We start from the raw sequence: 24,846 nt of genomic DNA, 5'->3' as shown, positions 1-24,846 counted from the left end.
CTGGAACCCAGGAAATCTAACTGCCCTACCTGAGGTCTGAATCAGCGCCTCAGCCTTTAAGGGTCCAAATTTGTCTGCCACCTAGGTGAGGCTTCGACACTAAGATCCCCGGAGGCCGTAACTCGCCGCCCTCGTTCCCCGCTCAGTCCCTTTCCCAGCGTCGCCCTTCCCAGCGGAGGGATGGGAGCTATCGCGACTGGCTGCGCTGCGCATGCTCGGCCGCAGAGCACCGCGGGAAGGGGGCTGGGCCTGCACGCCCTTCCCGTCCCGTCGAAGTTGCTGTGAGAAACCGCGCGTGGTAAGCATGCCGGAGAGTAGTTAGTAAGCTTCCGTGCGTGGCTCTGGTTTCGGTCTTTATTTCTGTCTTAGGGATGGGCGGAGAATTTCGCCGGTGGAAGGGAGGAGAGAGCGGCACGTGGGGCTGGGTTTCTAGAGGCGCTGCCGCGCGTGCGGGGTTAGCCGTTAGGGAGGTCGGGAATCCTGGGGTCGGGGCCACGGTTTGGGTTTGTAGTCGCCTTTATCCTAATCCAGAGTCAGGGCCTCCTTGCCTCCCACTTCCAGCGTTTCTCGCCTCCTAGGGCTTGTGCGTCCTAAGTGGGCTTTCAGTCTTTAGTCTCCGCGGTTCCCGTTTCTCAAACGTTTATGTGATAACACTTGTGGCTTCGCTAAGTAATTATTTTACTCAATCTTCAAAACCTGGGACTCCTTTTGCCAATTAAATTGTACACGGGATCTCAGCTAAAAAAAAAGCCAAGTAATTGAAAGTTTGACTCTTGTTGATTTCGAACTTGAAATGGAACAAGTGCAACTTTGTTCACTTTATTTCAGGATTAATACAGGTGCAACCTTTATCACTTTGTCAGGATTTTGCTTTAGGGTACAGGATTGAGAGTATCTTGGTTTGGAGTGGACCAGTGTTTACAAACGAAAACTTTTTCAACTTTCTCAGGAGGCAATATTGGCATACTTTTCAATTAAGACAAAAGCTGAAAAGTAGATAAGTGGAGAATTTTCTCTTAAGAGGTGGATCACCAATAACATCTGACAATTACTTGTATTCCTCATTACATATTTAAGGACAAGAAGCCCTTAAATTGGTAACAAGAACTAAATTACAACACTTTGCCCATTGGTTGAGGCAAGAGCATTAAAGGGGTAGATATCCCTGCTAAAGTAGTGAATTTGCTTCTAGGGTTTTCTGTGTGTGCATAGGGGTAGGTGCAAAGCTGTAGCCTTCTTCATCAATGACATAGCTACAGGAAATTGAACTATATTTACCCAAATGTCAGGAAAAGCTATTTCCCAAAGATCTGTTAATCTAACGCAAATTAATGCTTTGGATATCTTCAGAAATACTTAATATTTGGTATATAACATATTAAGTGTATCATGATTTTATTAGTTTTGTTAAAGTAATTTTTATTTAAAAATGAGTTATAAATGTAATGTTTGCTGAACCTCCAAAGCTATTTACAAGATTAATTTCAAAATTTTGGTTGTTCAGTCTTTCCTGATACAGTCCCTGTCTGCATCCCCAACTTCATTTCCTTCCACTACCACTTGTGCATTTTATCTCCAACAGTAACTCCACTCCTTCTAGTTCCCATATACTTGTGCTTTTGCACATGCTGCCCCCAAACCTGGAATATCCGCCATTACTGCTTTACAGAAACCTGCTTTAAAACATAGCTGAAATTCACCTTCTAGAAGCCTTCTTTGACTATCTTCTCTTTCCTCATTTCTGATTTATACGCTTAGCACTCAACTATTGCAATTTTTATACAATGCTAAGTGTAGAGACATCCTAATCCCAGTACCAAGGCACTTCATGGTGACTCTTGTTGCCTACAAAACTAAGCATGGACATTTTAGTATAATTTGAAGACCATTTAGTCTTCTGCCTCCAGCCTTCCTATCAAGCCTGTAAAAGAGCTTGCAAAACTCAACTGAATAAAACAAATTTTTGCAAGGTGTGACATATAAAGAAGTTATATGTCACAGTTTTAATGCAAAGAAATAAGAGGTATACCTGCTTCTAAGACTTTCAGTCATTTTATTTTTGCTTGTGTCCATAGAGGACACTACCTTATAATAGCTTTATAGTAAGTACTCAACTTTTTTCTTTTTTGAGGTTGTCTTGGCTACTCTAGGTTCTGTATACATTCTGTACACATTAGAATCTTGAAAGTTCCACAAAAACCCTGCTAATATTTGGATGTATAGTTAGTTCAATTTAGGGAAAACTGACTAATAAGATGAAGTCAGTCAATGAGCATGCTGTCACTGTCCAGTCATTTATATCTTCCTTAATTTCTCTCAGCAATATTTTGTGTTCAGCTCAGAGGTCTTGACATATTTAGTTAGGTCTATTCCTGTATTTCATTAGATTTATTCCTGTATCATTTTATGGTGCTATAAAGATTTTATTTATTTATTTTTAGAGAGGGGAAATGAGGGAGAAAGAGGGAGAGAAAAGAAACATCAGTGTGGGGTTGCCTCTCACACTCCTCCAGCTGGGGACCCAGCCCACAACCCAGGCATGTGCCCTGACTGGGAATCAAACCAGAGATCCTTTGGTTTGCAGGCTGGCTTTCAATCCACTGAGCCATACCAACCAAGGCTATTTATTCCTTTTCAAGATTTATATCTTTTTATTTTTTCTTGCATTATTGACCTGTATGGAAACTCTGGTACAGTGGTGAAGAGATATGATCAAATTTTTAAGCATTGACCTTGTATTAACATGATCCTGCTAAATTCTAGTAGCCTTTTCTTGTTTTGTTTTAATTCTATTTGCTATTGGGGGAAGAGGCATTCCTTAGGGTATGGCCCCCTGGTGTCTCAACTGAAAATCCAGGTCTCTACCAAGATTCCTTTACCAGGCTTAATTCAACTCTGTTTTTAGCTCTGCAAAGCTACGATAATCTCTTCTCAGCTCTTTAGCCTCCCAGCTGCTATTTTCTGCTAGGTCTTTCGGATTAGTGGAAGTGCAGTTTAGGAGTCAGCTGGAGGCTTTAGTGGAGGAGGGGGATATTTGTATGCAAACCTGGAGGCTTTCTCTGGTTCCCTCACCTCCCAGATTGTGCCTCTGGAGTTCCAACTGCTTTGGCAACCTCAGAACTCCTGTCTCCTTAAGCTCATTATGGTGTTGTTTTTAGTTTGGGCTCTTTCCTCTACTCTGTCCTGAAAAGTGTCCTCAGGGGTAAAGCCTATTACATAACTTTTTTAGTGAGATGGTTTAGTATGCCAGGCTACTCTAGTAAGCCTAAATTTATCAGTTTTATCATCTGATAAAATCTGGAGCTGAGTTGGTTTAACCACTGAGTAGGATTTGAATAGGCAAAAATGACTTTGTAGGTTGGAAAACAGTGTGAGCACAAGTGTAGTGGGAGTTAAAAGATTAAGAGCCCTGGCTGGTGTAGCTCAGTGGATTGAGCACAGGCCTGCAAACCACACGGTCTCGGTTCGATTCCCAGTCAGGGCACATGCCTGGATTGCAGGCCAGGTCCCAGTGGGGGACACACGAGAGGCAACCATACATTGATACTTCTCTCCTTCTCTCCTTCCCTTTCCCTCTAAAGATAAATAAATAAAGAATTTTTAAAAAAATTTTTAAAAAAGATTAAAATAGCATCAAGTTAATATAAACGATACTGTGCTAATTTTCCAGAAGTGTGTACATTCCCTCTGGCGGTCTCTTTGTCTGGAAGTAACTCCTAATAGCTTGTAATTTCCTTGAGGCCTCATGTTTAACTTTAAAAATTAATGTGAATTTTGTTTTCTTCTCCATGACATATCCTGTGTGTGATTTAAAGATCTCTAGGATTTACTTTACTCTAAAGTGCATCTGGAAAAGGAAGTCATGGATTTCTTTTTCATATGTGTTTTTTGCTTTGTTTTTCTAATAGCTAAAGAAATATTTTATAACACTTTCCCGTGCCTCAGGAATATATTTTATATTCATTAATTACATTTTCGGATGCTGTCCATTATTTACCTATTTGTGAGGTGACTGCCACATTTGAAGTGATTCCAAGTTGCCAAAACTCATTGATGCTTTCTTTTTCTTTTTTTTAAACTTTTTACTTCTTTTAAGTGTTTGTTTATTTTTTTAAAGATTTTATTTATTTATTTATATTTAGAGGGGAAGGAGAGAGGGAGAGAAACATCAATGTATGGTTGCCTTTCGTACGTCCCCTGCTGGGAGTTGGCCCGAAGGGAACCGGCCTGCAACCCAGGAATGTGCCCTGACTGGGAATCGAACCGCGATCCTCTGGTTCGCAGGCCCATGCTCAATCCACTGAGCTACACCAGCCAGGGCTGATGCTTTCTTTTTAATTGATGTTTAGACTTGCTTAGTATATTTACTTTTAGGTGAATAGAATCTACTCAATGACAATTTAGTAATTAATTTCCAAGCCATTTTGCTTTGCTGGTTATATGTAATTCTCAAGCGGACTGGGAAGTGGCCATAGGAGCTTTTATTGCACTTGATAGTCAGGTCTTATTTTAATTTTCTACCTTGGGATAGGACCTTTGAGTAGAGACTGAATTAAAGACGAGGGTTGAGAGTAAGTGGTTGAGTCCCAACCTCAAAAATAAAAGACAGTGGAAAAATTCCTTGGGCTTTTCTTGTACTAACTAGGAACAAAACCATAGACCTGGAATGACTGCTCTAAGAACTATCCAGATCTGTTTTAGTCAGCCCCTGCTCTCCATCATCATGAATTGTAAAGCCTGTTCAGAAAAGACTATGTTTGTCTTGGTGATCAAGGAAGAGGAATCCAGACTTTTACTCTGCAGCCAAGTAAGGGTGGAAGGAAGGGCAAGAGTTCTCAAGGATTATAGAGTTAGCAGCTACCAGAAAAGAGGAACGTAGATCTCAATTAAGAAAAAAGAATACAAGGGACCATTCTGTCCTTGAAACACATGTGGGTCTGGGCAATCAAAAGTTTCTCTTGAAGTTCCTAAAATGTTACAAAATGGAATTATTTTATACCCCTGAATGTGAATTTGGATTTTAGCTATTTACCAAATAGGAACACATTGACTTAGGAGGGGTGTTTCACAGGCATGAGGTGTGATGAGAAAATAGATTTAAGACAAATTTAGAAGGATATTTGATCCAATTTGATGATTAAGTGTGGAGACTGGGAATTTAGGCCTACCCCTAGATTTTTGGTTTGGGAAATTAGGTGTATGTGATAGTCCATTTACCAAGGAAGGGACCATGTGTAAAGCAGGTCAATAGGGGTTTTATAAAAGTATGATTTTTAATTTGAATTTGATGAACCTATGAAAAATCTAATGGAGGTATTTAATAGGTGGTTAGGTATATATAGGCTAGAGTTCAGGGATATATGGGGAAACTAGCCTACAGGTATTAGTTGAATTCAAGATTGTACCCATAGAGCAAGTGAGAAGAGCCCTGGGTATCAAGAAGTGTCCAAACCGTCCTGGCTGGTGTAGCTAAGTGGATTGAGCATGGGCCTGCGAACCAGACAATTGAGGTTCAATTCCCAGTCAGGGCACATGCCTGGGTTGCAGGCCAGTTCCCAGCAGGGGCCAGTTCCCAGCAGGGGATGCATGAGAAGCAACCATACATTGATGTTTCTCTTCCTCTCTCCTTCCTTTCCCCTCTAAAGATAAATAAATAAAATATTTTTTTAAAAAAGAAGTGTCCAAACCTTCAGAGAATTTTTATAAGGTATTATATGAGCCAAACTGATGGCATGTGCTGAGGCCTAAGATATCAAATGCTCTGGAGAGCCCTGGTTGGTGTGGCTCAGTTGTTTGGAGCACTGTCTGTGAACCGAAAGGTTTCAGGTTCAGTTCCTGGTTGGGGCACATGCCTGGGTTCTGAGTTTGGTCCCAGTCACAGTGCCTGAAGGAGGCAACCATGTTTCTCTCTTCTCTCTCCCTTCCCCTCCCTCTAATCAGTGAGCATGTCCTTGGGTGAGGATTAAAAAAAAATGCTTTGGAGAGTAACCATTTTGAAGTTTCTTTTTACACATTTGAAATCAAGGAGGGAAGGTAAGAAAAATTACATGAAGGTCAGAGAAAGCAAGGCTGGGGTTGAAATAAAGGATAGTTAAGATTGTTAGCTATCTTGAGGGTGGTTACATTTTAGAAAGAGGAGTCTGGAAAGGGGGCATTTTGACCCTGACTGGCGCAGCTCCGGTTAGGCATCAACCCGCAAACTGAAAGGTCACCGCCTGATTCCGAGTCAGGNTTGAAATCAAGGAGGGAAGGTAAGAAAAATTACATGAAGGTCAGAGAAAGCAAGGCTGGGGTTGAAATAAAGGATAGTTAAGATTGTTAGCTATCTTGAGGGTGGTTACATTTTAGAAAGAGGAGTCTGGAAAGGGGGCATTTTGACCCTGACTGGCGCAGCTCCGGTTAGGCATCAACCCGCAAACTGAAAGGTCACCGCCTGATTGCCAGTCAGGGCACATCCCTGGGTTGTGGGCTAGGTTCCTTGTTTGGGAGATGTGAGAGGCAACAGCCCACCAATGTTTCTCTCCCCTACCTTCTCCCTCCCTTCCCCTTAAATACATACATACATGCATGCATACATACATACATATATAAAGGAGCATTTCAAATGTATGTTAAACTAGATGCACACAGACAGTGAACAGGGCTTTTTTAAGACAAAGATAAACAGTTACAGGTCGGGGTGTGACTACCCACCATGACCCACCCAGTTAGGAATTTATGCTCAGATCACCCTGTGAAATTACTTTCCATAAAACCCTCTTTTTTAAAAATTTCAAAAAAAATTTAATTTTAGAGGGGAAGGAAAGGAGGGAAATAGGGAGAGAAACATCAATGTTTGGTTGCCTCTTGTGTGCCCCCAAGTTGGGACCTGGCCCGCAACCCAGGCATGTGCCCTGTCTGTGAATCCCAACTGGCAACATTTTGGTTCACAGGCAGGCACTCAGTCCACTGAGCCACACCAGCCAAGGCAAAAACCAAAACCCCCTTTTTTCAAAAAATTTTTATTGATTTGAGAGAGAGTCAGCTGCCAGCCCCTGGGAAAAGAAGTAGATGGAGAAAGTCTCTGGTGTGCTCAGTGGAGAGAGCCTAGTGCTGGGTCCTCCCTCCTGAGGGCTTTTTTCTGAAGTCTCCTGGGAGGATCTCAGTACAATATTCATCGGCTTTCCTGGTGTGTCTCCTTAGGGTCGTGGTCTCCACTGATTTATCAGCACTAAGGGAGTGGGTCAGTAGTCATTGGAGCTGGTGCTGATGTCAGACCTGGTGTCACTCTGCCTCATTTTGCTGCTTTTGCTGCTTTTCCGGGACTGGAGCTGAAATGCAGCTGAATCCCAGATGTCATCTCCTGGGATTAATGTTTAAGGGAGTGCTCATGAAGGGCTTGTAGTTTTGCCCATTGTTAGAGGTTCTAGCCACCCTGGGCTCTCCACCCCTGGAGATCCTCTGTACCAGGCGTATCCTTCCTGCTCTGCTCATGCCTATCAAACTGCCTACTATACTTACAGAAAATTACTGTATTTAAAAGAACTAATTTTAAAATCAGAACTTGTCTTCAATTTATATTTTATTTTAGGTATCTGAAAACTTCCTCAAAAAGAAAACCTTTAGTTTGGAACTGGAGGAGTCCTTTACATCAAGTACTCCAATGAAAGAATCACCAACAGAAGTTGAATGTGACAAGGCAGCAGCACCACAGTTGCTGCAGCCTGACAGAATTAAGACAGAACCTGACAATGCTCAGGTACCTTGTCCTTTTTCTACAGCATCACTGAATTATAAATTTTAATTACTGGTACTTAGATGGTGGTTTATTGGTTGAAAGCTTTTAATCCTGTTAAAAATTTAAATACCAAAGCAGTTGATCAAATAGTACAAGGTACAGTGGTGTTCAGTGCCAAAACCAAGAATATGCAAGAATGTGATTTGAGAAAATAAGAAGCTGTTTGGAATTGGGTATTTGGATGGATAAAAGGATTGCGTAGGATATCATGGGCCTAATTAAGGCTAACACATTTTTGTTTTTCTTTTATTTTTAATCATTTACATTTTTAAATTACAGTTGACATACATTATTATATTGCTTTCAGGGGTATATCCCAGTGATTAGACATTACATAACTAAGTGATCATCTTGGTAAATCTTGTACTCCTCTGACACCATACGTAGTTATTAGAATATTATTGTCTATATTCCCTATGCTGTACTTTAAATCCCCATGACTATTCTGAACAACTTCTTTGAATTGTACTTACTCTTCTTTTTAATTCTATTTTGTTTACACTATTACAGTTTTCCCACTTTTTATCTTTTTCTTAAAGAAGACCCTTTAACATCTCATATAGTATTGGTTTGGTGGTGATGAACTCCTTTAGCTTTTTCTTGTCTGGGAAACTCTTAATCTGACTTTTGATTCTAAGTGATAGCTTTGCTGGGTAGAGGTCCTTGCTTTTCATCACTTTAAATATTTCTTGCCAATCCTTTCTGGCCTGCAAAGTTTCTGTTGAAAAATCAGCTGACAGTCTTATGGGAGCTTCTTTGTAGGTAACTAACTACTTTTCTCTTGCTGCTTTTAAGATTTCTGAACTTGGCCCTGGCCAGGTAGCTCCGTTAGTTAGAGCATCATCCCATTACACCAAGGTTACAGGTTTGAGCCCCAGTCAGGACCCATACAAGAATCAACCAGTGAATACATAAATAAGTGGAACAACAAATCATTGTTTTTCTTTCTTCATTTCTTTCTCCCTCTTCTCCAGGACTACCAATAACTATGCTTTTTGAAGATTTTATTTTATTTTTTAGAGAGGGGAAGGGAGGGAGAAAGAGAAGGAGAGAAACATCAATGTTCCTCTTGTGCTCACCCCACCAGGGACCTAGGCTGGGAATCGAACCGGCAACCCCTTAATTTACAGGCCAGCACTTAACCACTGAGGCACACCAGCCAGGGCCATATTTACTTAGTTTTTAGAGAGAGGGGAAGGGAGGGAGACAAAGAGAGAGAAACATCAATTGGTTGCCTCTCATACGCCGCCCCCAGCTGGAGGCCTAGCCTACAACCCAGGCATGTGCCATGAACCAGCAACTTTTTGGTTCTCAGGCTGGTGCTCAATCCACTAAACACACCAGCCAGGGCACTAATTATGTTTTTATGCTATTGCCTCTAGTAAGTTGTAGAATAAATAAATTTTAAATTTTAGAATTATTTCCTTTATAATTTTCTTTAAAGATTTTATTTATTTATCTTTAGAGGGAAGGGAAGGAGAGAGGGAGAGAAATATCAATGTATGGTTGCCTCTCATGGGTCCCCTGCTGGGAACCGGGAACTGGCCTACAGCCCAGGCATGCGCCCTGACTGGGAATTGAACCACGATCGTGTGGGTCACAGGCCCGCGCTCAATCCACTGAGCCACACCAACCAGGGCAATTTCCTTTATAATTTTTTAATCCAAATTAGTTTCATGTTTTTATTTTTAAGCTTTCTTAGATATTGCATGCTAAAACTATGAAGGACTAATTGATTCAAGTATGAGTATTCTTGAAGTAGGGTCAAGTTTCCTATGGAATATTTCCGTATGATTTAGCTGGAATTTTTTTTAAAGATCTGATTTATTTATCTTTATTTTTTATTTTTTTAATTTTTTAAATATATTTTATTGATTATGCCATTATAGTTGTCCCATTCCCCCCTTCACTCCCCTTCACTCCCCTCTACCCTGCACACCCCTCCCCCACCATTCCCCCCCTTTGTTCATGTCCATGTGTCACAAGTGCTTTAGATTCTCTATTTCCCATAGTATTCCTGCCCCCTCCCCCTGTCTATTTTCTACCTACCGTCTATGCTACTTATTCTCTGTACCTTCTCCCCCCTTCTCCTCCTCCCACTCCCCTGTTGTTAACCCTCCATGTGATCTCCATTTCTATGTTTCCACTCCCGATCTAGCTGTCCTCTTAGTTTGCTTTTGTTTTAGGTGTGTATTTATTTATCTTTAGAGGGGAAGGGAAGGAGAGAGGGAGAGAAATATCAATGTATGGTTGCCTCTCATGCGTCCCCTGCTGGGAACAGGCCTGCAACCCAGGCGTGTGCCCTGATTGGGAATCGAACCACAATCCTTTGGTTCACAGGCCCGCGCTCAATCCACTGAGCTACACCAGACAGGGCAAGATTAGGCTGAAATTTCTAATGAATCAAAAAATAAATTCAGTTTTAATTTATTTCTACTATTCTGCTTAGAAATACCCTGAAGTAAATCAGTTTCCAGTAAGGATCTAACTCCCATTGAGTTGTGAAAGTGTGGAATGTTGTCCATCTAGGAAGTATCAGTTGCATTTTCAATCCATACATTCAAAAACAGGTCAAGTTTAAGTAGGTTGCCTGCTGCCGAGGAAAAAAAAATCCTCCCTTGTAAAACTCATTTAGCCCAGTCTAACAATTTTTGTGTTCAATGCCTTTATAAAGACAAGTAACTGAAGTCATACTTAGATACATAGAAAATAATGAGGTAATTGATTGGTATTATTAGCCAAATGTCACCAAAAGGGGAGTGCTTACCAGTGTACTATGGTTCAATTGTTATACAATTCACTGAATAGATTTAAGCAAAATCTATCATTTTCGATCAAATAAGTAGTTGTTTAAAACACATTGTATTCATTATATTCATTTTTTTTCTTTAGGAGTATTGTCAAGCCCAACAGTCTCAAACTAAGGAGAATGAACAGAAAATAAACACTACACTTTCAGACAGTGGTAATAGAATTATTTAAGTTGATCACATTTATTCTGACCAGTTGATAGCCAATTTATTCTACTTTTTTAGAATGCTTTTGAATAGTGCATTGTATTGAATTTTAAGTCCAGGAGTAACCTCTAAAGTAAAATGAAAGAATGCATGCTTAATTTTATGTAAATACTGATTCTTTTCCTTCTTGTATTGTGTTTATAGCTTCACAGTCGACTACAGACACTCAGCCTTCTCTGGCATCATCTGGCATGAACAAAATGCTTCCTTCCGTTTCAACCACAGCTGTTCAGGTTTCCTGTTCTGGTTGTAAGAAAGTTCTCCAGAAGGGGCAGACTGCTTATCAAAGAAAAGGGTCCACTCAGCTTTTCTGCTCCACACTGTGCATCACTGAATACATTTCATCTGCCAGTACACCAGCTCTTCCCAAGAGAACCTGTGCAAACTGCTCAAAGTATATAATTCTAAATTATGCCTCCTTTCATACTTTTCTACCTAGATCTTGATCAGAGTCTTGGCTAGAGTTTTCTACATTTTCATCTTACTCTGAAGAAGTATCACCTTGGTTTAGGGAAAAGAAGCTGCTGCTGCTTTCAGTTCCTCTAATTCTTTAGAAATAGTTTGCTGTTCATTGAGAGATTTGCAAAATTTAAAATATAAGTTTTATTTCTCTTCTGTAAACAGTGTGACCTCCAAAGCTTGTTTTCCTGTTGTTTTTTTTTTTTCATTTGAAATTCTCTATCAGTGAGATTATTGTATGCCCATTTTATCACTTAACTGTGTATGGAGCGATCTACTAAAAAAATCATACAATAATTATTTTGGATCTTCCAGGGTATAAAAATTATGTTTCTTTTGCAGTGGTAAATGATGTTATTTAATTATTTTGAGAAATTGAATAGTCATAGGTAAACATAGATGGGTAGATACAATTTTTTCAAGATTTCTGTGAGCTATTGTTATGGTCTTAGTTATTTCTTTTTTTCTTTTCTTTTTTACATATGTAAGTCAGTTTAGATACAGAGAAAGTATCCTTTCTCTAAATAACTTATTGCACTGTACTCATCCTTGTGATGATGCAGTGACCCTGAGTAATAAAACCATGGGAAGCAAAACCTTGCCTAAGGGGGACTTGCTATACATGCTGAACTTTGAAAAGTATCAAGAACTTCTTTGTTAATAGTCCCATCTGTTTTGTTAAATGTATGTAAGAATTATGAATATTAAATAATATACTTTGTGATCACAGTACTGGCATGTTGTTAAGAACTCATAAATGTTAGCTATCACTATCTTTAAAAATTCATAAACTCTTTAATGGTTGCTTCAGTTCCTCATTTGGCTGCTGCTTCAGGTCTTACCCATTACTTCAAGTCTTACTCCCTGGAACTCTCGTTCTTTTTCAACCCCCTAATCCTATACTTTGTCTTTTTTTCTTTTTTGCTATGGGCTGTATGGCACTCTTTTTAGCCTGCTTTTGCAGAATCATAAAACTGGAAGGGACCTTGGAGATCAACCAGTCCAAACATTTTCTTTTGATTTTGAGGAAATAGAGGCCCTGAGAAGTTAAGGTATCATGTTGCTATGTTTGCAGTTTACCCATTGTACATCTTTAGCACATTTCCCAAACAAATTGAAAAGGCTGAAGCAAGGATTTAGTGTATGAATTACTTTCTAAGGCAAAGAAATTGAGTATGAGCAGAAATAGGCAAGTTTTGCTTTCTTTGGAATAAATTTTTTTTATATAAAATACTATTTTATAGGTGGTAGTAGTGTCTAGTCTAGGAAGGGCCATCCATTGTTCAGAGGAACCTGTGCCACTTTCAAAACTGTTTTTTATTCCACATTCATTAACTTCTCTTATTATATATAGTTCTCAAGATTTTAGCTAATTATTGTTACTGTTGAGGTTTTGTAGCAGTGATTTAAAATCTACATTGAGTTTATAAAATTCTTGTATTTCATGAATGAGATTAAAACTAGCTTTGAAAATGACATTTTAAATCATGTTAGAAAGATAAGGCTTTTTTTTTAGAGCCATGTATATAAGAAGTGTCATTTCTGCCCTTTCGTGTCCCAGTTAGAGATCTGGAGAGCAATCAGTAGAGTTCGAAATAACCCATGCACTAATGCTGATAACACTTATTTATAGGAAAGTTGTTCAGACCTATGCTCAGTTTGTTTAAGCTAATTTTAGTCACTTTTAACAAAATTCACTTTTTTTAATCCCCACCCGAGGACATTTTGTTTTTCATTGCTTTCAGAGAGAGGAAGGGAAGGAGTAGGGGGAGGGGGGCAGAGAGAGGACAGAGAGAGAAATATCAGTGTGAGAAAGAAACAGTTGCCTTGTATGCATCCTGGCCAGGGGTTGAATTTGTAACCTGGGTATGTGCCCTGGCCAGAAATTGAGTCCACAGTCCTTCAGCGTACGGGATGATACTCTAACCAAATGAGCCACACTGGCCAGGGCCAAAATTTACTTTTCAAGTTTTTATTTATAAGGCCTTAGATGAAAGCCAGCAATCTAGTATACTAATAGCGGCATAAACTAGTATACGTTTCCAGAATTCCATACTTCTGTCAATGCAGTTTCTTCTGCCTCCTTTGCAATCAGGTTAATTTTATGTCTTAAAAGCCTGCCTCAAATATCTTTACCTCTTGTCCATTCTCACATCATTCCTTCCTCTTTTACTTCCCTACACCCATCCAGATTAATTGCTCCATGCTCTGTTTTGATAGTGTTCATAACTTCCAAAGCATTTGTCTAAAAATTGACACCACCCATTTTATTTTCCCCCTAGCAACAATTACTTATTTTTTTAATTAAAAAAATATTTTTCTATTACCATTTAGTTCCCTTATACCTACATTATACCCTTATCCCCTATACTATCCAGTTTAGAAGATGAACTTCTTAACATTAGGGACTAGGTTATAATCATCTTTATATCCCCAAGGCTTGAACACTGCCTGGCACACAATGAATCCTAGAATTTTCTATCACGAAGTATAAGGATAGCACAACTCAAACTGCATATAGAGCTATATTTTAAACCAGTAAAATGACTGATAATGTGTTAATGAAATGAACCTGTTATTTTTGCTACCATCTGTTTAAGAAGGTAGAAATCATGCATAGTACTCTAAAACTTTGTAAGTGTTGAAGTATGAAAATAGTGTTGATTTTAGGGGCATTTGCATCTGAAAAATTATCATCCTGAAATATATTGTGGGTCATTCTAGCTGGTGAGGTATGTTGGTATTTCCTGTAGTGGCAGTTCCCAGATTTTCTGGTCTCCAGATCCCTTTACACACTTGAAAATTAGGAAGACCCAAAGAGTTTTAGTTTTAGATAGGTTGTATCTACCAAAATATACTCTTGTTAGAAATTAAAACCAAGAAATTTTAAAACTGTTTAATTAACTTCTTTAAAATAAACTGCCCTGGCTGGTGTGGCTCAGTGTATTGAGTGCAAGCCTGTGAACCAAAGGATCGTGGTTCGATTCCTAGTCAGGGCACATGCCAGGGTTGCAGGCCAGTTCCCAGCAAAGGACACACGATCGGCAACCATACATTGATATTTCTCTCCCTCTCTCCTTCCTTTCCCCTCTAAAGATAAATGAAGAAAATCTTTTAAAAAAATAAAATAAATTTAGTGCATATTGACATATATTTTTTATAAAAAACAGCTGAATTTTAAAAAATTTATTGAGAAGAAAAATGCTAAGAATAATTCAGTGACCACTATTTTTATCAGTTTTACAAAACTGGCTGGGTTTTCATATCTGCAAGATATGTTTCTTGCAACATATATGCAGTGTGTTGCAAAATACTATTTTGGCTGAAGTCTAAAGAAAATCTGGCCTTAAACTGTAATTGGAAAAGGAAAGTCCACTCTACTAGGCTTTCAGATAATTGTGGATGCTTTTTTGATGCAACATCAGAAAACAAGTGTTAGTTGTAATGTGTAATCTGAAACCATAGCAATGAAGTTTTTGTACTGTTAAAATTCCTTGGTCTGCAGGGTCTGACACAACTAATACCACCCTTCTATTATAAACTGTTTTTAAAAATTTTTTGAAGTCCTTTATTTATTTATTTATTTATTTATTTATTTATTTATTTAGATTTCATTTCTTCATCTTTAGACGGGAAGGGAAGGAGAGAGGGAGAGAGACATCAATGTATGGATGCCTCTCGTAGGTCCCCTGCTGGGAACTGGCTTGCAACCCAGGCATGTGCCCTGACTGGGAATCGAACTAGCAACCCTTTGGTTCACAGCCCGTGCTCACTCCACTGAGCTACACCAGCCAGGGCCAAAATCTTTTATGACAAAATCATAAGCATGTAATTCTGTAACTTAACAATATCACACTCAAGCTCACCATATGGCATTTTAGGTGAAATGTTCAAATTAAAACTATAAATTATTGCACTCATATTATTACCCTACCATCCACACTCAAACAGGCCTTACTTCTGCTGGACCCTGTATTTATTTGTACTTTGGTTCTTATACCCATAAATGATTTTTGCTATATTATCGGAAAATATTGGGTCACTGAATTATGTGGATCTTCCAAATGTTGATGTATTTCATTACACAATATTTTTTACAAATCACTTTTTTAAAAAATCACTAATCTCATCAGGAAAGTCTTAAGTGATAGGGAACAAGTAAGCTGGAGGTAGCAGATACTTTTCCAAAATTCTTATTTTCAGTGAAAGCTCAAATTTTATCATTGGCAATGAATACTGCCAGTTTTTTTGTTTTGTTTTGTTTTTTTGAAGTAACAGTTTTACTTTATTCATTGTTGAAAAAAATATCTGCTAGGTATACACTTCTTGATAATAGTTTGTCAAATTGTTCTTTCAAGTAAAAATGTGTTTCATGGAAAAAAATAGCTAACTTAGATTGTAACTCTTAACATTACCACGTTTGGTTTTCCTTGAGACAGCCATCATCCTTGGGTGCACAGGGATAACACTTTATGCCTATATCCCGTTTCATCACACAGAATATTTAAAAGATGTGATGTATTCAAGGATCAAGTTTCATAAAGCAAGTAATTCTTACAGCAAAAGCTTGGCAGTGATAATACTGGTACTGGCACGTTTGTGCCACTGCCTTATGCTAAGGCTCTGGCAGTTTTGCCCACCTCTGCTTTCTTTGTTATTTCCTCTCAACTTACTGAAGTGAAATTCACATGACAAAAGACCTTTTCAGTAGGATTTAGTACATGATAGTGTTGTACAAGTACCACCTCTATCTAGGTACAAAATGTTAACCAAAGTAAAATGCTTTATTCATTAAGTAGTTTCTCCCCATTTCCCTCTCCTTTCACCTCAGCCCCTGGCAACCACCAACCTGCTTTCTGTGAATGAATTTACCTATTCTGAATATTTGGAATCCTGCATGTGATCTTTTAAGTGCCAGGATTCTTTCCCTTAACATGTTTTCCAGGTTCACCTATGTCGTAGCATGTGTATCAGTACACTTTGTTAATTTTTATAGCTAAATAATATTCCACTGTGTGAATACACTAGGTTGTTCATCTTTTCATTCGTTGATGAACATTTGGGCTGTTTATAATCTAACTGTAGTGAATAGTCCTCTTACGAATGTGCATGTACACATACTTTTTTAGGTACTTATTTTCAGTTCTTGGTGATATAAACCTAGGCATAGAATCACAGGGGCCCACTATTGCTTTTGGGTCGTGAGTTAAAATGTACACTGAAAAAGTAAAAAATATCTTAATGTGAAATAGTTTTGATCTTGTGGATTCCCCAAAAGTATCTGGGGGATCCCAGGGATTTGCTGCAGACCACACTTTGAAATCTTCTGTCCCATAGATTTCAAAGTTGGTTGGGTATGAATATGTGAGTTGTCATCATTTTATTATCACTAGCACCAGCTGGTGAGGTAATTAACCTTAGAGCTGCACTATCAGATGTGTTTTATAATTCCTACTTTACAGATGAGTAAATTAACAGGGAGTATAAATGACATAAGTAAAAACTGGATACCAAATTCAGGCTTTCTTATTTCAAGGCTAATATTGTTATTACTATTTCACAGTTCTTCAGGTGAAAGAAACAATAGGGGAGAGGGCTGTTGGAGGGAGTGATTTTTAGCTTATGAAGAGAAACTATAATTATGATAAAACTGTTTAATGGTGCCCTTGTTATTTATTTTTATTAGAGAGATTTTAAATCTAAAGGATGTGATCAGTGTCCAGCTGGAAGATACTACCTCTAGCAAAAATTTTTGCAGCCAATCTTGTCTAAGAAAACTCTCTGTTACGCTGTATACTGACAGCATTTCAACTAAATGCAGCATGTGTCAGAAGACTACTCTTGTAAGTTGCATTTTTTTTAACCTGAAGGGATTCTGATCTACTTAAATACCAGAGTTTTCACTGAATCTTTTTTTTTATCCTAGATTCAGTATGAAGTAAAATATCAGAATGTGAAACAGACTCTTTGTAGTAATGCCTGTTTCTCAAAGTTTCACTCTGTTAACAACCTCATCATGAACTGTTGTGAGAACTGCGGGACTTACTGTTACACTAGCTCTGATCTGTTCCATATACTTCAGATGGAAGGACAGTTCCATTACTTAAATAGTTCAAAGAGTATTTCGTCATGTAAGCAGGTAAGAATAAAGAAATGTCGCCTAAAGTGAAGATCACTTCATTTGAAATTGACTGCATAGGACTCAAATGAAAAATTGAAGATTGAGTTCCTTCCATTAATTGATTTGTGTATGATTTCACTTTAGGAAAATGTTGAGATATAGATTTTAATACTATTGGGAACAGTTTTGGTTGGTAAGATGGTGAAGGAGATGAAATAAAAGACTCCTGATAGTTCCTTCTAGTATAGTGATTCATGATAGGTGCTATATGGAGATTTTCCTCAAGAATCTCAGGGTGATCATTTTACCTTGAAGAAAGGCAAGCAAATAGAAACTTGTTTATAAACTACAAATAAGGGTAGCAAAAATAACAGTAGTCTACTGGTAAGACTCAGCCACAAAAGTATTTTTGTTTTTAATTCCGTTTATCACTTTACACCTAAGCAAGGTTAAAGTAAATCAAGAATGTCACTGGTTTTTGTTTTTTTTTTTTTTGAGCCAGTCAGAGAAAATAAACCAATAAGAAATAATCTCCTACTGTTGACAGGAGAACCTTGGGTGGGTGATCCTGTGCAGAGAAGCTGGCCCTGCTTTGGTAGACTGAGCTGAACTCAGTGGTCTGAGCCCCTTTCGTGAGGTGGGACTGTCCTAGTATCTTGCTTGTTTAGGTGATGCTTTGAGATGCAACTCTATCCCTGTAAATTCTTTCTTAAAAACAAGAAAGAATTTCTTGTTTTCTTTTCTTTAGTTAAAGATGGGAGTCTTCACAAACCACAGTTCACCTAAGTCATTTGTGAACCACACACTTTTTTATAGCAACTGCCCACACCAGAGAGTAGTATCATGTCTTGGGACTAGAAATGGGAGAATGGAGGGAATGGAAACCTTCTTCTAAAGGCAAGAAATGCCATTGTGTTGAGTACTTATTCAGCCTGTGTGATGGGGCAGGGCTGACTGAGGTAGCTGTGTTAAAAAGCACCACTTAGGTAGCCCTGGCTAGGGGGCTCAGTTCGTTGGAGCGTCACCCGGTTCACCAAAATGTTTCAGGAGACAACCAATCGGTGTTTCTTTCTCTAAAAGTAAATAAATAAACATATACTGTACTCCAGTGAGCATTTTTAACAAACAAAAACAAAAAACAACTCCTAGGCTCTGGCAGGTTAGCTCAGTTGGTTAGAGCACTGTCCGCTATGCCAAGGTCATGGATAAGATCCCTGGTCAAGTCACATAAAAGAATCAACCAATGGATGCTTTAGTAAGTGGAACAACAAATCGATGTTTCCCTCTCTAAAATCACTAAAAATTTTCAAAAATTATTTTTTAAAAAAGTACCACCTAGCCCAGGCTGGTGTGGCTCAGTGGATTGAGCGTGGGCCTGCAAACCAAAGGGTCACCAGTTCTACTCCCAGTCGAGGCACATGCCGGTTTTGGGCCAGGTCCCCAGTACAGGCCATGTGAGAGGCAGCCACACATTGATCTTTCTCTCTTTCTCCCTCCCTTCCCTCTCTAAAAATAAATAAATAAAATATTTTAAAAATTCATACTAATAAAAGATAAAACTACAAATTTTTAAAATTCTACTTTTGAAACTCTACTATTCTATTTTTAAAACTCTACTTTTTGTTTTCTTGTTTCTTTGCTAACTTTCACAGAAAAAGAAAATTTGTATATTTTCATTTGTCTTTGTACATTATGCCCCCCAAAGCCATCATGGTTAATTTTGCAATTCACCATCCAGGAATTTTGTAATTCCAGGAATGATGGTTCCTATTTCACTAGAAAGACTAGGTGATTAACCTCACATTTTATCCTTTTCTTTTGTGCAATCACTGCTTATTGAACTCAACTTAGTCTGGACCTCTTGCTTCTTGTATGCTTCCTTTCAGTGTGCCTGCAGTTTTTACCATGTAAGTTGGCCTAGAAAAAGTGACTCCCTCATCATCTTAGAAAGTATGTTAAGCCCTTTTCTAGCTCCTCCTCAGCATCAACAGAAGGCTTTCCTGAGTTGATGTCCAAGTAGGCATTGAGGAACAACCTACAGTTATAAGTCTTGTCTTTACTTGTAAAATTGGCTTTGATTGCCTGGGATGGTGAACATACTTTATGACCACTTTCTTCATTGTATGTGTGTTATAATTGCTATTATATATCCAACAAATAATATAGTTACCTAATGGAGTAGTCAACTTCCTTCATTTTAATCTGTGTAACTCATGGTGCCACCTTCTCTGGTTTTAAGAAAGTAAAAATGTGGCTTCCCTGTCATTAGTTGTAAAGCAATGATATTGGGCATATTTTTATGATAGTATATTAATAATTTGTCATATACCTACAATATATTATTTTAATCTCTAGCAGAAACCAGCCAGAACACTTACGTCTGGTCTTTGCAAATCATTGAAGCCCTCAGATGAAATGATTGAGATCACCAATGACTTGGGGAAGACAGAGCTTTTCTGCTGTGTTAATTGTTTCTCTGCTTACAGTAAAGCTAAGATGGAATCTTCTACAGGTAATACTTGCTTAGTAATCAAAGGTTTGGTAACTTCTGAAGAATTATTACTGCCTCCTTTAATGCATAACCTTGATTTATTTACAACTTAGATTTAAAAGTCAAAACCATTAAAAACTTGTTGCAAAGAAATAGTTTCCAGTATTTTTGTATAAAAGGAAGGCTGCTTCACCACCAGACATTTAATGTTTGTAAAGACTGTTGTATTAGAATAGGATCTTGTACTTAGTCCTGCTTTGTAAAAAATAAAGCTTTACAATTTTCACAAAGTAGAGCCAGTTGAAAATAACTTGAAGTTCATTAATAGAAAAGCACAGATAATCCAAGGACAACTACACATTACCTCAAAGATCCACATATAGGACCAGTGATGCTATTTACACACACAGTGCAGTTGAATGATGCCCTTGGGGCTTGTACATCTTGCAAACTGGCTTATTACAGAGATCTCTACAAAACTAGCTTAGACAACAACCCAGTTCCATTTGTGTTGAGGTTTGTGATTCTTGAAAGAATTAGAAGTGAGGCCTGTCAGGAGATTCTGTAGGAGTCTTTTTTCTGTTCTTCATGGTAATTTCACAAATATTTGCTTGAAATTTCAGGCAATTAGAATAAAGGCTAAGAAATTGTATGCAAAGGTAAAAGATACAAAATGATAGGAAATGTAAATTACTGGTTTAATCTTGTTATTGATGTTATCCTCCTAAGAAAAATCACTGCAATACCCAGCAATACATAAAGTTATTAGATAATTTGCATTGTACATTGAAAACACTTACTAAATAGTGCTTTCTGATTGATTTTGCCGATTTATAAGAAATCTTTTACTTTTTATTAGTAAATACTTCCGTGGTGCATGACACTTCAATGGAGCTCCTTTCTCCAGAGAAGCAGTTTTCTCCAAAGAAAGATACAACTCCAGTTATTAGCAATATAGTGTCATTGGCAGATACGCCTGCTGATCCACCTGCTGATCCACCCATCATGAACTCTGATGACTTACAAGGTAAAAATTGATGTGGCATTTGACATATATACTGTTTTTTTAAATATTTTATTTGTTTATTCTTAGAGGGGAAGGGAAGGAAAAAGAGTGGGAGAGAAACATCAGTGTGTGGCTGCCTCCCATGTGTTCCCTACTGGGGATCTAGCCTGCAACCCAGGTATGTGCCCTGACTGGGAATCGAACCACGATCCTCTGGTTCACAGGCCCGCGCTCAGTCCACTGAGCTACACCAGTCAGGGTGACATATATACTGTTTTGTCATAATTGATCAATCTATGTTCTAAATGTTCTGTGTGTTGCCTGATATAAAAGCAGCAATTATAGTTTATGATGCTACTTTTATGATGCTATTTTATAGATTATAAGATCTTGAATTTATGCGTTAACAGGTTCAGTTTCTTCAGAAAGAGGAAATGTCCTATCAGATGTAAGATTTTTTTTCTTTCTTAAGCTTTTCCTTTTTAAACGTGTGTGTGTGTCTGAGCATATTATTGCTATTTTGATCCTAGAGCTCAAAAAAAATAGAGCAATAAACACCTTTTGGTATTTCTATTCAGCTTCCCAAATGTCAAGTTTGACATTGTTATTAATAAGAATATTTAAACAGAAGTATTACTAGCTATAGTTTTTTCCTTTGAGTTCTTATTATCCTTAATATTTATTAAGCAAAACTCACCTGAGCAATAAAAAGTATTCTAGTATTTTTATTATAATTACATACCAAAAGACCCTTAAGCAGTTAATGTTGAATCTAGGTTGCAAATAGATAAATTATAAATTGTTAATGTTTCCCTAGTGGAGCTCATACTATAACTCACCCAGTGACTTTACTGTGTTATTAGAATAGGTGCATTTGATATTTTAATTATTTGGGAGTTAATAAAACAAATATGATTTTCTCACTTTCTGCTGAAGGTTTCTAAGAGTTCACCCAGCGAGTCAAGTAGTGGTGTTGCTAATAGTAGTGTGGAACACCCAAGCCTTTCGCCATCTTCATCAGTACTCAATCAGCACACAATTGGCTCCAGTGTAGAAGTACAAAAAGACCAACTGTCAAACCAAGATGCTATACACAATAAGAAATCTATGAAAATACGTGATAGACTATATCACCCAAAATTTACATCTAAAGTACAGAAAGTTAAAGGTAAATCAAAAAGTATTAAAAAATTTCAGTGTTCAAATTTTCAGAAGCTAGAAACCAGTGTTAAAAAGGATGTGACATTCTGTTACTCGTGCCAGTTGTTCTGCCAAAAAAAATATAGCTATGGAGGACAGTCATTTGCAACCCAAGGAATTTCTAATTGGAAAAAAACTCTGAAAAATTTCAGAAAGCATGAAAAAAGTAAAATGCATTTGAAGTCATTGCAGTTTTGGAGGGAATACCAGTTTTGTAATGACACTGTCAATGACAGTTTACCTATTCATTCAAAACAGAAGGAAGGAAATAAAAAGTACCTAAAGCTTATAATTGAAAATATTTTATTTCTTGGAAAGCAGTGTTTACCCTTAAGAGGAAATGACCAGTCTATTTCATGTGCGAATAAAGGCCATTTTTTAGAGTTGTTAGAAATCAGAGCAAAAGATAAAGGAGAAGAAATATGTAGACTTATGAGTTCACAAGTTGACTTCTATAATAGTACGCAAATACAAAATGATATTATTGAAATAATAAAGACTGAAATGTTGCATGATATTGTGAATGAGATCAATGTCTCCTCAGCTTTTTCATTAATATATGGTGAGACAATGTACAGTGCCACTAAAGAACAGCTTTCAATTTGTGTAAGATACCCACAAAAAACATCAAAGGCTATCTTAATTAAGGAAAGATTCTTGGGTTTCATAGATGTTGAAGAGAGGACTGGCATCAGTTTATACAGGTCTGTCACAACTTACCTGCAGCAAATTGGAATTGATTTGAATAAACTAAGAGGCCAGGCCTATGATAGTGCCAGTAATTTGAGGATAATATTCAATGAAAGTGCCGCGGAATTCAAGAAGGAAGAACCAAGAGCTTTATATGTACATTGTTATGCCCATTTTTTGGATTTAGCAGTAATTAGGTTTTGTAAAGAAGTAAAAGAACTCCGAAGTACTCTAAATACTCTTAGTTGTTTGTTCAACACTATTCATATGTCTGGGGAAATGTCTGAAAATTTTCAAAAGATTTATAAACTAAGTCAAAACAAAACTTGCAAGAAACATATATCACAATCATGTTGGACAATCCATGATCATGCATTACTATCTGTGATTGAGGGTCTTCCAGAGATTATCGAAACATTGGAAGTTGTATCAAGCCATTCTTCTTACACAAGTTTGGCTGATGAATTGAGTGATTTGTTGACACTGGTTTCCAAATTTGAATTTATCTTTTGTTTGAAGTTTCTTTATCGAGTATTAAGTGTCATAGGGATTATTTCCAAAGAGCTTCAAAGTGAAACCATAAACATTTTTTCTTTGTCTTCAAAAATAGAAGCAATTTTGGAATGTTTATCATCTGAAAGAAATGATGTCTGTTTCAAAACTATCTGGGATGGAGCAGAAGAAGTATGTCAAAAAATAACCTGTAAAGGTTTTGAAGTGGAAAGACCTTCATTTTATAAAAGAAGAAAAATTCAGAAAACGATAGATCTTGGCAATTCAGACAGTGTGTTTTTTCCTACCTCAACAGAAGAACAATATAAAATTAATATTTATTACCAAGGATTAGATACTATATTCCAGAATTTAAAACTATGTTTTTCGGAATTTGATTATTGCAAAGTAAAGCAAATTTCAGAGCTGTTACTTAAGTGGAATGAACCATTAAATGAAGCAACAGCCAGACATGTCCAAGAATTTTATAAATTTGATGCAGATATCATCCCAGAACTTAGATTTTATCGTCAATATGCAAAGCTCAACTTTGTCATCGATAATGATCATATCAACTTTATCAATCTTGGCCGTTTGTTTATTCAGCATGGTCTTCATAATAATATTCCTTGCATATCAAAGCTATTATATATTGCTTTGTCTTGGCCGGTTACCCCAGCAAGTGTTGAAAACTCATATTCTATACTGCCTCATCTTAAAACCTATTTATGTCATACCATGGGACAAGAGAAGCTTAGTGGCTTGGCCCTAATGGCTGTTGAGCAGGAATTGGTAAATAAACTGCTGGAGCCTGAAAGACTCAATGGAATCGTGGAAAAGTTTATATGTCAGATAAAAGAAATATAGTACTTGCTAATTTGAATTTACCAGAAAGAATTTTTTATTTCTATTGGAATTTAAGTTTTTACTTCAGATTTTTGTCTCTTAAAATTTTCATCTTGCCTTTTTCACTTTACATGGTATTTTTGAGATTGTCCCATGTCAGTACATGAAGAGTTTGATTCTTTTTTTTGTACATGCAGAAGATTTAATTGTACAGATGTACCATAATATATGGGACTAGTCTCTACCAAACACATTTAAATTCTTTTTTGCTAATATAATGTTGCATTTAATAACTTTGCACGTAAGTCAGATAGCACATTAGTAAGATAAAATTTTAAGTTAGAATTACCATGTCAAAAGATTTGTACACTTTTGATGGGCACGTTGCTTTCTACCAGGATTGTGCCAATTTACAGTCCCACCAACAATATGTGAGAGTCAAGTATTTTTATCTTTGCTGATCTGTTAGTCAAATAATAGTATTTTAATCTCTGTGGAGATTAAATCTCTGGAATTTTGCACTTTCACTTAAGGATGAGGTTGGGTGTCTGCTTGAGCCATTTGTAATCCTTTACTATGAATTATAACATTTAAATATTCAAATATTGCTGTGTTTTTGCTTGAAATAATAGCTGGATGACAAAATAGGAATTCTCAACCTACTTTATAAAAATATTACTCTTTCAGGTAACCCCCCAAAGGATTCTTTATCTACCTTTATACTTTGTAAAAGTTAAGATAACAAAG

General features: G+C 37.4%; 1 protein-coding gene across 7 annotated transcripts; it reads left to right on the top strand.

Annotated features, from left to right (window-relative positions):
* Positions 1-220: 220 nt before the first annotated feature.
* ZMYM1 (zinc finger MYM-type containing 1) lies at positions 221-24,698 on the top strand. Of its 7 annotated transcripts, none has more exons than XM_037061462.1 (10): positions 221-298; positions 7,571-7,738; positions 10,670-10,742; positions 10,939-11,188; positions 16,940-17,096; positions 17,180-17,392; positions 19,733-19,886; positions 20,725-20,892; positions 21,282-21,319; positions 21,808-24,698. In XM_037061462.1, the coding sequence occupies exons 2-10, from the start codon at positions 7,643-7,645 to the stop codon at positions 24,118-24,120; spliced, it is 3,462 nt and encodes a 1,153-aa protein (XP_036917357.1). In that variant the 5' UTR covers positions 221-298; positions 7,571-7,642; the 3' UTR covers positions 24,121-24,698. The 7 variants fall into 7 exon arrangements, with proteins under 7 accessions (XP_036917357.1, XP_036917356.1, XP_036917362.1 ...); XM_037061461.1 differs by having other exon boundaries at positions 19,730-19,886; XM_037061467.1 differs by lacking the exon at positions 21,282-21,319 and having other exon boundaries at positions 222-298; positions 19,730-19,886; positions 21,808-21,899.
* The last annotated feature ends 148 nt before the right edge of the window (positions 24,699-24,846 follow it).

The sequence above is a fragment of the Sturnira hondurensis genome, unplaced genomic scaffold (assembly GCF_014824575.4).
Source record: "Sturnira hondurensis isolate 20B ecotype Veracruz unplaced genomic scaffold, ASM1482457v3 Scaffold0013381, whole genome shotgun sequence".
Taxonomy (NCBI): domain Eukaryota; kingdom Metazoa; phylum Chordata; class Mammalia; order Chiroptera; family Phyllostomidae; genus Sturnira; species Sturnira hondurensis.
This window is presented reverse-complemented; position numbering and strand designations above follow the sequence as displayed.